The 12,218-nt window shown below is 41.9% G+C and overlaps 1 protein-coding gene across 1 annotated transcript; it reads left to right on the top strand.

Moving 5' to 3' along the window:
* Nucleotides 1-562: 562 nt before the first annotated feature.
* fshr (follicle stimulating hormone receptor) lies at nt 563-10,437 on the top strand. Its single transcript, XM_048267740.1, has 10 exons — nt 563-2,584; nt 4,777-4,848; nt 5,413-5,487; nt 5,737-5,811; nt 6,038-6,112; nt 6,390-6,470; nt 7,085-7,153; nt 7,798-7,872; nt 8,367-8,552; nt 8,748-10,437. Exons 1-10 carry the CDS (start codon nt 2,403-2,405, stop codon nt 9,880-9,882), a joined length of 2,025 nt encoding a protein of 674 aa, XP_048123697.1. The 5' UTR covers nt 563-2,402; the 3' UTR covers nt 9,883-10,437.
* The last annotated feature ends 1,781 nt before the right edge of the window (nt 10,438-12,218 follow it).

Raw genomic sequence — 12,218 nt, 5'->3', positions numbered from 1 at the left:
CAGTGAAGAGTGACAGGGAGCTAGTGGGAGAGAGAGATCGGGAAATGACTGTGGGTTTGGATTCGAACCCAGGTCCCCATGGGCACTTGGGCCTGAATGTATGTTGTGCCTTATCTATATCCTTCTATGTGAGCAAAGACAGGCGCATAGCTCCAATACTGTACATAACTTAATACAATACTATTTACAAATGCACACAGACACAGAAGACACACTTCTACACTTGCTTGAGTAGCCTGCTGCTGACCCCTGGTGGCAGGGTACAGACTTTCTGCATATGTACCTTTTAAACTTCAAGATGCGTTTGAACCAAAACAGTATGGAGAATGGAAGTATGTCTTACCAGTCCATTAGAGCATGTTGTTTGTATCAATTATGAAACCTTTGTAATTAATTACTTAATTGTAAATACTATTGTAGTTCTTTAATGGGAAAACATACAGATGCATATGGAACTGTATGTGGGAGAGAGTGTGGAGCTGTGGATATGCGTATACACAATAATTATAGGATACACTGCAGTGCTTGATTGCTATGAAAACATTTAAGTCTTAATTGAGTGTAGTCTACACTTCCTATAATTCACAATTCCTTATTGTATAACAAATGAATATGTTAAAGCAGGTGTGTATGCATCAGAGAAAATAGTAAAACCATAAATCATATATTTGGGCATTGGGCATAAATCCTATATAATCTGGCCATTTCTTCCTCCTTCCCCCGTGTCCATGCTGGTCGCCGGTCCCTTTGTGTCCCTCTCCCCTCTCTCTGGCCCCTGTGATCCAAAGGGAGTGTTCTGGAGCACATCTGTGAGTGCTCGAGTCCCACTCTCTGTCCTTCATTTGGCACTGATAAGATGGGCTCTGCCCTCCAGCTGCCCGCGACAGCTCTCAACGGCACTCAAGAAGCTGACCAAGCTACAGGTGCCCTCTCTCCACTGGAACACTACTCACATGTTTTCTTCCCTCACGGTCATCTTCCATGGTTAGCCTTTTTTCTCCTGTAAGATACTGCTGAGAGAGAGAGCAGCCTGCTAACCTCAGCGCTGCCAGTCAAGGCTTTGCTGCTTGTGTGGGTCCCATGAGGACGGGAGACCCCTGCAGGGATTGGCATGGCTTCTCCTTTGGCCATCATTTCTGCCAGTCGTGTTTGGCAGAGCGGAGACACAGGTGCAGAGAGAGAGACAGGAGTAGGCGCATCAAAGGGCACCCACAGATTTGAACCTCCTCTGCACAGGAATGTGGTCCCCTCTGAACTCACCATCTACAAGGACACAGGCAGCAGGATCAATCCAACTGCTCCTGCCAACTCTCTCTCTCTCTCTCTCTCTCTCTCTCACACACACACACTCATTTCTCTTTCCAAGGTATCATGATTACTTACCACATGTTTTTGGACAGAAATCTAGGACAAAAGTGCTTTTAGAAAACAACATAAATCTGACATTCCATTACATTAGCCATTTGGGACGTAAGAAGAATTGTGGAACAGAGACGTAAAGTTAAATAATCAAACACACATTTTCACACTTGTGTTATTATGGTGGTGTGTTATTCGCAGGTTAGACATGCTAACTTAAATCTATATGGTATAATGGTATCCAAATTGAGGAAATGGCTGGTAGTCTACTACTATTACTCTACGAATATCAGTGTCTCTTAAAATGCAAAACATGCCAAGCAGCCACTTGGCCATTGCCACTAAATGTGATCATAACAAGTGGTTGAGTGTAACAAATGTAACAAGGTAACACAATTCTTATTGGACACTCTGAAGTGTATATGACATGTCTATCATCAAAGTTATCAATCATGTAATCAAATTGACAACACATATCAATGCCAAATGTGGCATCTGCACCCTAAATATCTCTCTGTGTTCAGTGTTTTTCAACACCCCAGTCCAAGATGAGAAGAGCAATGGACACAGAAATAACTGTGATTATGAATGAAAGGAGCCTCACAGTGGAGAACAGGAGGAAAACAAGAAGAGAGAATGTTAAAAAAAAGAAAAAACATGCTCTCCTTATCATCAGTCTTGGCTCTCAAGGTCTCCCATGGCTTCAGCCGATACAGTCCTGACCACCCTCATTCTCGCGCTGCATCTAGAGACCACCACAGCTCCAGTCCTTTGAAAGAAACTTTCTGATAAAGACTCAACGGTTCAAGCATCTTCTGCCATCCCCTGGGATCTCCCTATACGGCACAACCAGAGCTCACAACCTGTAGTAGTTCTTCTGCTCTATGATTACCCGTCTGGATGTCAGCAGTGGCTCCATGGCTTGATCCGCAGGGGATCCACAAAGACCATCTTCTGTGTCTGTGTGCCGAGCTCGGAAACGGATAACCCTCTAAAGAGAGCGACGAGGCTCAACCACAGGGGACTCTCCACCAAACATCACGATGAAGAGTGCGGTGCTGATAGTGATGCTGGGGCTGTCTTTGACGGGGCTCAGAGGGGCTGCCAACAGCACGCTGGCACAACCTCATCACTGCCTGGCCAATGGAACAGTGCGCTCCTTCTTCTGTTTGGACAAGGAGGTTGAAAAGGTGCCTACCAATATTCCCCAAAACACAACCTACATGTAAGTACACATGAAAACACACACACAAACATACAGCATATTGTGCATACATCTCATGCTATAAATGAATACAATTGTTTTCACTTGCACTATCCATGGTAAGGGAAGCTCTTAAATTAATTACAGTGCTAAATATGGTTGCATGCTAAAATTATTGTTATAAATATCATGAGATTGGTTCAAGAAGGATTTGATGATAAGCTAGAGGACCTACCAATAAGACCATACATGGAGTGTAGTACAGGACACTGATAATTCAAATTCCCCCAGACTAGTGAACATTCCCTACCATTTCCTGTCACATAAATATTTTCATAATGGGATGTGTCTGCACTGTTTTGCCTGGTTTGTTACGATGGGCATCAGATGTTGAAAACATTTTAAAAATGTTGCTTTAGTTGACACTGATACATACTTTATGTAATCTCATCAAGGTTATGGGAGCTGATGGAAACATGGTTTTTGCCTTGAGTTAAGTTTGGGGCAAGCACAGGTCATCTCTTTTAATCAGTGGCTCCAATCAGTCAACTCACCTCCAAACCTATTGAAAGGGCATGCCTCTCTGATCTGAGACCAGCTCACCTCCAAACCTATTGAAAGGGCATGCCTCTCTGATCTGAGACCAACTCATTTTTTAAGCAAAGATTCAAGAGCACAGCTCGGTTCTACGTAAATCTTGTTTTTGCTGTTTAAGTGACTTGTTACTTAACAATAATTGGATTTGCTTTCTTCATTTGGTAGATGTAGTCATGACATGAATGCTGTGTTGCTACATTCTCTGGCCATGTGCTGGATATGTGTGTGTGAGAGTGTGTGTGTGTGTGGCCAGGTCTTAGGCTACTGAATTCACCAGGAACACAGAGTCCTGCCCTGATATCAGTGGATACATAGTGAGAGCTGCAGCTGGGTCTCTTCAGGGCTCACACGCAAGCAAGAGATGACACACAAGTCCATGCAAGTGTCCTTTCTCATGGGCTCAGGTCACTGCAGAGGGAACAGTTTTCACATTCTTCCTGTACTGCATACCAGAGAACACAAAGTCTTTATTATCTTTACACTGTATCACGTTTTGAAATCACAATGCGTTCATAGGGACAAAAAAAATAAAATATCAAGAACCGAGAATGGGAAAGAGGAGGAAATGGCTACTGTGTAACGCCTAAACTAGCCCTATGTGCAACGTGTGCAACGCCTAAACTAGCCCTATGTGCAACGCCTAAACTAGCCCTATGTGCAACACCTAAACTAGCCCTATGTGCAACGCCTAAACAAGCCCTATGTGCCCTATGTGCAACGCCTAAACTAGCCCTATGTGCAACGCCTAAACTAGCCCTAAAACTAGCCCTATGTGTAACGCCTAAACTAGCCCTATGTGCGAAGGCTTAACTCAAGGCCTACTCCAGGCAAACTTACAGTATAGTACAGAACAAGCTGTTAGTGTGCGTTTGAGTTGCATTATGGCAGATTGACCTTTAAGCACCTGCAGGGCCAGATTTTAGTTTAGCTCACTGAATTTCAGCCTTATTGCAAGTTCATAAAGACAACATAAAGGCAATTGTCATCATAAACGCTGAATTATTTGTGATATAAAAATATCATATTACATACTTAAAACCATGCTTAAAACACAGGCTAAAATATTGTAGATTGTAGAAATCTACAATCCGTTGCCATTAAAGAGTCTGCACATGTATGAGCTTTTCCATAGCTCACTTCTGCATCTTGGAATGGACAGTTGGTTCAATTTGTTTTTTGTTGTTTGATCTGTGATCTCTAAGGGGAGGTAGCCAGTCTCTATAGCTGAAGCGTTCTTTGCCCTGTGCCTATGAGGTAAATACTCCCCCTCCCCTTTGTGTTAAACTCAGCCATCAGCAAAGGTGGCACATTCCTTCTTTTTTCAAAGCCAAATGAATAGCTAGACAAGCAAACCACAGAAATATAAAACAAAAACTTCCAGAAGCTCTTTTCATGTTGACTGTAGTCTCTGCTTTCCAAGAAAGGCAACTTAAACATTTGGAATTGTTTCTTGGTTTCATTAAGAGGAAATCAGTATCAAAGTAACATACTTATTCACTTTCCCTTACTTAAAATAGGGGCATCATTTAAGTTGTGGATTACAGCTATGCCATGCAGTGAGAGAAATAGTTAATGTTGTTCTCCTTATATAAACATAATGTCTTATTTCTTAACAGAGTATTCAAGCTAACCCACATCAGCATCATACCAAAAAGAGCCTTCTTTGGTTTACAACACCTAAAAACCATGTGAGTAATGCAAAACCAGATTATAATGATGAAATGGGTCTTTAATCTGCAAAGTATGTTTGCTTGGGAGGGGAAGGAGGAATTTGGAGAAGGATAGTTATGAACTCGAACAACAGTCCTGTAACCTTAGTGGTATTTAGTCTTGATTGAATATGTTTTGTCTTAATATAGAACATGATGTGTGGAAGAGATCCAAAACATAATAGATATGAATCACAGAAATCACATGGAGGAGAGTCTCTCCCTCTCTCATACACACACACACATAAATGTGTATGTAAATATTAAAAGTCCTCGTGATGATATTAAAATGTGTGATGTGTGCGTAGTGGTTCCATCATTTGTGTTTTCTAATTTAGGTCATACAATGAATGAGAGAAAGCCATGACCAAGGCAGCTTTCTGAAAAAAAAAAAAAAAAAACTTTACACTCAAGCATTTAGATTGTTAAGGACAGGAAACACCTCTATTGCTCTCATTTAAATGATGGAGTTGTTGCTACACATTTCTCCCATGTAGCTTATTATTTGTGAGCATAAGTAACACTTGCATTCCTATCTTCTAGAATGATCTCCGAGAATGGAAATCTGCAGAAGATCCATAATCTCTCCTTTGCCAATCTGCCCAGCCTGTCAGAGATGTGAGTTGAGTGAATTCACCATTGAGTGAATTCCACTGGCAGCTATACATGTTCTCTAAGGCAAGGCTAACAGACAAACAGGTCTGGCACACACATGTAAAACTTCACTAACTGTTGGGCATGCTACTCAGGTGTTCCATAGCAACAAAATGTGTGTTTTTGTGTTGTTTTTTTTGTGTTGACTAAAGTTGAGAGGTAATTTTGGGTGGATTAGGTTCATTTAAAGACGTACCTGCTCTTTGTCTACAGAACAATAACTAAATCAAAAAATCTTGCCATCATTTACAAGAATGCCTTCTTGAACCTGCCTAAACTGAAACATTTGTAAGTACCCATACTACTACTAGCGAAAGATATTACATTTTTAAAAAATAATTACAAATAATTTTGGATCAGCTGGACAATGGCGCCACCCAGAGGATATACTGTACTGTATGTGTACACTGGGTGGAAAAATACCAGCTAATGATGTGTTCACAAACATTTGAAATCTCTGTCTGTGTGATTGTGTATGTGTGTGTGTGTGTGTCTTTATGGCCAACACCCTCAGGACAATATCAAACACTGGACTGAAAACACTGCCTGTTTTCTCCAGGATCAACTCATTTGCGGAGGACTTTTTGCTGTATGCTGCCCTCCCGTTCTTTCCACTCTACAGTTTAGTGTCAAACACAAAGACTCCATACCATCCTATAGACCCTTTCAACAATAAAAACAAAAACAATGCTTGAATGTTCTATTTGGTTCCCAATCTACTTCCTCTGCATTAAGATAATGTTAATGTAATGTTAAAACGGAAGCCTTGTGGGGCCAACTCTGATGCTGATAATGGAACTCTCTTGAAGGGGTCTATACAAAATACACATATTATATAATAAAGTCTGTTTCTTTTTGTTCCCCAGGGATCTCCAGGAAAACATGCATCTGCAGGTCATCCCTAGCGATGCGTTCCTGGGACTGAGCATGGACACCATCTCAGAGCTGTGAGTAGCAGCTGGTCCCTCCAGAGGCCCACAAGGACACACTGAGAGTGTAGTGATGACATGAGTCATGACAAGAAATACATCATGGAGATAGTAAAATGCTAGCGATCATGCCCAATTTCAAGCCCGTACATTTTTGTCACATTCAGCAAACATCTCCTCACGATTCCCTAGTTGCCCATCCTATGAGTACACTGTAAAAAGAAAAACTCTCGGTAGGCAGCAGGCTCTGAAAACTGGAAACAAACAAATTTACATGAAATTTACATTTCAAAGCAGTCACTTTTGTACAACAAACAAATATACAACACAAAAAGGACCACCAGACAGGTGTCCCCAGAGAAACTCCACACACCGTTTTATTTTTGTTTGGGGGATAGGCTGCCTCAACATGAACTTGACACTATTATCAGTCACACACACTGGAAACCACAGAAAGCAAGTTAACATGCACATAACAACACTAAAACATGACTTTTATCTCAACCAAAAACAGTCCCATGAGCCTTTGTGCTAACTAGCTCAAATCAGCATGTCTCCCTCCCTCTGGTCGCTACAATATTTTAATCCTCAATTCTCTCCCTGTGTGTGTGTGTGTGAACTCTGCATAATAGGAGGCTGACTAAAAATGGTCTCACCAAGGTGGAGAGCTTTGCTTTCAATGGCACCAAAATGCGAACATTGTAAGTGAAGAAACACTAGTAGTATTTCACTCCACACACCTTTCCAGACTTTTTGTCTATCTTTTTTCACATTATTCTGTACCCCCCATTAAACCACTGCAATTACCTGCATTAGATATGAACAAAAACTGGTAAATAATACAATGTCATGTGTATTAGATGCATTATGTATAAACCACAGGACAGTGTTTTATGCAAATAAAAAAAGTGTATTAACACCTACGTATTTTTGCACATACGTATTAACCGCAGTGCCCCAATGAATGAAGAAAATCAATGAATGAAGACAATAAATGTACAGCCTGTCTCCATGTATTAACCTATAGCTGAAGAAACTTAGCAAAATCATTGTACAAGCCTTGGTTAACTTATTAAAAAAAGTGGAAATTATGCTAAAACATTATTGACTTCAGCAAATTAATGCCAATAGTTTTAAACTGAAATAATTCTAATACATAATTCTCACAGGCAAACTCTTATTTGCTGTGTTTCATTACAATAATGCTTATTTCTCTGAAAGTCTTGCAATTCTTACAGTTTTGCTCATCAAACATTTCAGTAATGCATGTTATTGAACTTCAGCTTTCTGACAATATTCCATTTACTCTCTCTCTCACACACACACACACTTTCAATCTGTCTAGGTCTCTGATGGGAAACCAAGAGCTCATCCTCATCCACAGAGACGCCTTCTTAGGAGCTGAGGGTCCTATCTCTCTGTAAGCACTATTCTATTTTTGAATTCATATTTATGCTGCCCTGTGATTTATATCCTTCTCAGTGTTTGTCAAGACTATAAATAAATGGTTATTATTCTGTCCCTTGAAGAGAAAAAATGGTTCTTGTTGGGAATGAGGACTGCATTTTGGAAATTACTTGGCAACCAAAACCAGAATGATTGACACAGAGCTCCAGCCATATGCATAGCACTGTCTTGTTACCATATGAAACTGAAGCACTAAATTAGAATACTGGGAAAACTAGAGGTGTTTTTTTTTGTAGAAAACTACAGAAAGCTCAGATAGATCCAAACATGATCCACAACAACAGAATGGAAGATTTTAAGCATTCTGGCTCTTCGTCTCTGTACATCTAAAATCTGAATGATATGGAAATCAAGTTAACCTTGGTGGATTTTGAAAGCATTTGTACTTCCTTGCTTTAGAACAGAAAAAAGTAGGCATAATTCTCACATTCAGTATGTGCTCCACAGAGACATTTCATACACAGATGTCCACGCTCTGCCAGAGACCATGTTAAGGACCATCAAGAGTCTTGTGGCCACCTCTGTGTACTCCCTGAGAATGCTGCCTAGGCTGGACCTCTTTGCAGACCTCATAGAAGCCAACCTCACATATCCTAGCCATTGCTGTGCCTTCGCCAACTTCAGGAAGAATAGGTCAGTTGCTTTACTCCATTCTCAGAGCAGAACTGTGCTGCCCCCAAGGCTTTCTTTGGCTCCACAGGGCCAGATGGTTGTGTTTTTATAATTACACCAATGTCACAACAGATTAAACCTTTTACACATTTTTAAAGATGTTGTAGGTCAAGGCAAACCCTTTGAATGTGCATCTTTTTTTTGCGTCTATATTAGGTCAGAGAGGCACGTTATCTGTGACAACCCCAACCTCCCTGCAGAGGAGCCGATCCTCTACCGTGATTACTGCGAGATGAAGACGGAAATCCTCTGCTATCCCAAACCAGACGCCTTCAACCCCTGTGAGGACATCATGGGTCACACCTACCTGCGTGTGCTCATCTGGATCATCTGTGTGCTGGCCATCGTGGGCAACGCCGTGGTGCTGCTGGTCCTTCTGACCAGCCGCTACAAGCTGACCGTGCCACGCTTCCTTATGTGCCACCTGGCCTTTGCGGACCTGTGCATGGGTATCTACCTAATGATCATCGCATCGGTGGACATCTACACTCGAGCACAGTACTACAACTTTGGCATCGACTGGCAGATGGGCGTGGGTTGCCGTGCAGCTGGCTTCTTCACGGTGTTTGCAAGCGAGCTGTCCGTCTACACTTTGACAGTCATCACCCTGGAGCGATGGCACACCATAACGTACGCCATGCAGTTGGAGCGCAAGCTGCGTCTGCGCCACGCGGCCGCTCTGATGGCGGGCGGCTGGGTGTTCGCCTGGCTGGCGGCGCTGTTCCCGGCAGTGGGCGTCGCCAGCAGCTACATGAAGGTGAGCATCTGCCTTCCCATGGATGTGAAGACGGCGGCGTCGCAGAGCTACGTGGCGTTGCTTCTGCTGCTGAACGTGGCCGCCTTCTTGGGAGTGTGCGCCTGCTACTTGCGCATCTACACCACCGTGTGCCACCCCCAGGCTCTGGCCCCGCTCACCAGTGCCTCAGACACGCGGCTGGCCAAGCGAATGGCTGTGCTTATTTTCACTGACTTCCTGTGCATGGCGCCCATATCCTTCTTTGCTATCTCAGCGGCATTCAAGTGGCCACTGATCAACGTGTCACAAGCCAAGGTGTTGCTGGTGCTCTTCTATCCCATCAACTCGTGCGCGAACCCCTTCCTCTACGCCTTTTTTACGAAAACGTTTAAAAGGGACTTCTTTGTGCTGGCCAGTCGCTTTGGCTGCTTTAAAATGCAGGCGCAGATTTACCGCACAGAATCCTCCTCAGTTCAGAATGGTGTCTGGGTGCCCTCTCCGAAGACCAGTGAAAGCACTATCTATTCACTGGTCCACATGACTCATAAACACTGACCGGGAAGTGGTCTTGCTGTGCTCCACCCTATCACATTACATGTGTCAATAATGTTAAAGGTTTTGGACTTTGGATTAAGGGGCTTTCAAAAAGCAAAAACAATTCACCGGACCAGACAGACCAGTCCATTTCTCTCAAGCTTAAGCTTAACTTTAATTCATTTTTGCTACGAAGACAATTAGTTTAAGACCAATTTTTAAAAGGACAGACCCAGTCTGGACTGGGCAAACTAAGAACACTTTTATTTTATTATTCCTAAAAGGAACTGAGACACCTGACTAAAACCCTGTTTTGTAATTTTACTGAATGATGAGGAAAAAACAATACCTGGCTTTGCTGATAGTCCATGTTTTGTGTTGTATACTGTAATTTTTGTTTGTAAAGTGCACCTTTAATTAGCTGAATGATTTGTATATTAGAACCTAACTGCCTACAACACTACCAAGGGTGCCATCATATCTGAACTTTTGAAAACGTGCTTTTAATGTTAAATACTGATGCGCGTGTCAATGTAATGAAATGCATACACACCAATATGTAAAAATATATTAATCAGCAGATTAAAGAAATGCTTCTTATTTACATCAGCACTGTTTGACTACAATATGACAGCATTAACAGTAGGCCTATACAACATTAGAAGGTGGTACAGTATTAGGCCTACTGTACATTCTGGGTAACACACTAGTCGTATTTATTAGGAAGAAAACCCAACTGCAGCACCTCTGTCATGGGATCCTCGTCGTGGATTGGCTTAAAGGAGAATTCCGGTGTGATATTGACCTAAAGCAGTGTTTCTCAAACTTTTTTTCTGGGGACCCACTTTTTAAAAATGACAGATTATCGCGACCCAACTCGTGACTGGTAGTTAACAAACTAGATCAGTGGTTCTCAAACTTTTTCTTTCATTCCCCACTTTGATCAAGGAGGCATTCTCAAGCCCCACATGTACGGTGTTCATTTTAGGACATCCTCAGACTCAGGTGTCAGACTCAGAAAAACATCGGTCATCTTCAGACAAAACAGCCTCAGCGTCAGAAAAACCTCTGTCATCTTCAGACAAAACTGCATCAGCGTCAGAAAACCTCTGTCATCTTCAGACAAAACTGCCTCAGCGTCAGAAAACCAGACTCAGGTGTCAGACTCAGAAAAACATCTGTCATTTTCAGACAAAACTCCCTCAGCTTCAGAAAAACTTCTGTCATCTTCAGACAAAACTGCCTCAGTGTAAGAAAAACCTCTGTCATCCTCAGATAAAACTGCTTCAAACCAAACTGCCTCAGAAAAAAGTGGAGTCAGGTCTCAGAAAAACGCTGTCAGAAAAAGTGGAGTCAGGTCTCAGAAAATCAGGTCTCAGAAAAAAAACGCTGTCAGAAAAAGTGGAGTCAGGTCTCAGAAAAACGCTGTCAGAAAAAAAAAAAAACAGAGTCAGATGAAAAAAGTCTCAAATGAAAAGTTATTGTGGGGACAGAAGAAGACGACGGATACAGAACGGTGAGTTTAATATTATGCTTAATACGTTATTCTGTCACTGGCAGGGTAGGAATTTCACGGCGGCCACGACGGCCGTGGTAGCCCCTTGTGTTGGCCGTGAAGCCCCTTTGAAAATCATAGGTTTACAGGCCACGGTGGCCTTGGTGCCCCCTTCTTTCAATATTCTGCTTTGTGTCCTACTAATAGCGATTTTTATTTAGCCTGCGGCCTGTCAAAATAATCTTAACATTCACAGCGCAAATTAATTTAGTCTTTTACGCAGTGGAGAAAGTGACATCGCAAGAAAGTGCGTCCAAATTCACCCATTCTTCTCAGTTGAACTACTCGCGAAGTAGCCTATTCATCACACAGACATCACAAGTGATGTCACATGAAAGAGTTTTTTCTCAGCTTTTAAACGATGTTAGCCGATAATTGCTGTGTTGAACGGTTCATGAGAAAAGTAAATAATATAATGCAATTTAATCATACATTCTACTGAAGGTTTTTATGTCCATGATCTCCCTATCCATTCATCTCGGTGGAATACTTTACGAACCCTTCTTTTAACACATGACAAACCACATATCAGAATAAACAGCAGACCTTACCGAACATAAAGGTGTAAAGCAGTCCCCTGTACAGTTAGCCGTTCCAGAGTAATCCAGTTTTGAATTTGCAGTAAATTTCGACATGCATTGATGTCTCCAAATTTGGGCTTTAAGTTTTACAATGTGTTTAAATTGTTCCACACGATTTCATAACGGGCCAAATACAAAATAAATGTTACAAATATCGCCTAGATATTGGTAAATCAGAGGACAGCTGACTAAGAGTTTATGAAAGTAGCCTGATCACAAAA

This window comes from Alosa alosa, chromosome 17 (assembly GCF_017589495.1).
Source record: "Alosa alosa isolate M-15738 ecotype Scorff River chromosome 17, AALO_Geno_1.1, whole genome shotgun sequence".
NCBI classification, from domain to species: Eukaryota; Metazoa; Chordata; class Actinopteri; order Clupeiformes; family Clupeidae; genus Alosa; species Alosa alosa.
Note: the sequence above shows the minus strand (reverse complement) of the source record. Positions and strands in the feature narration are given on the sequence as shown.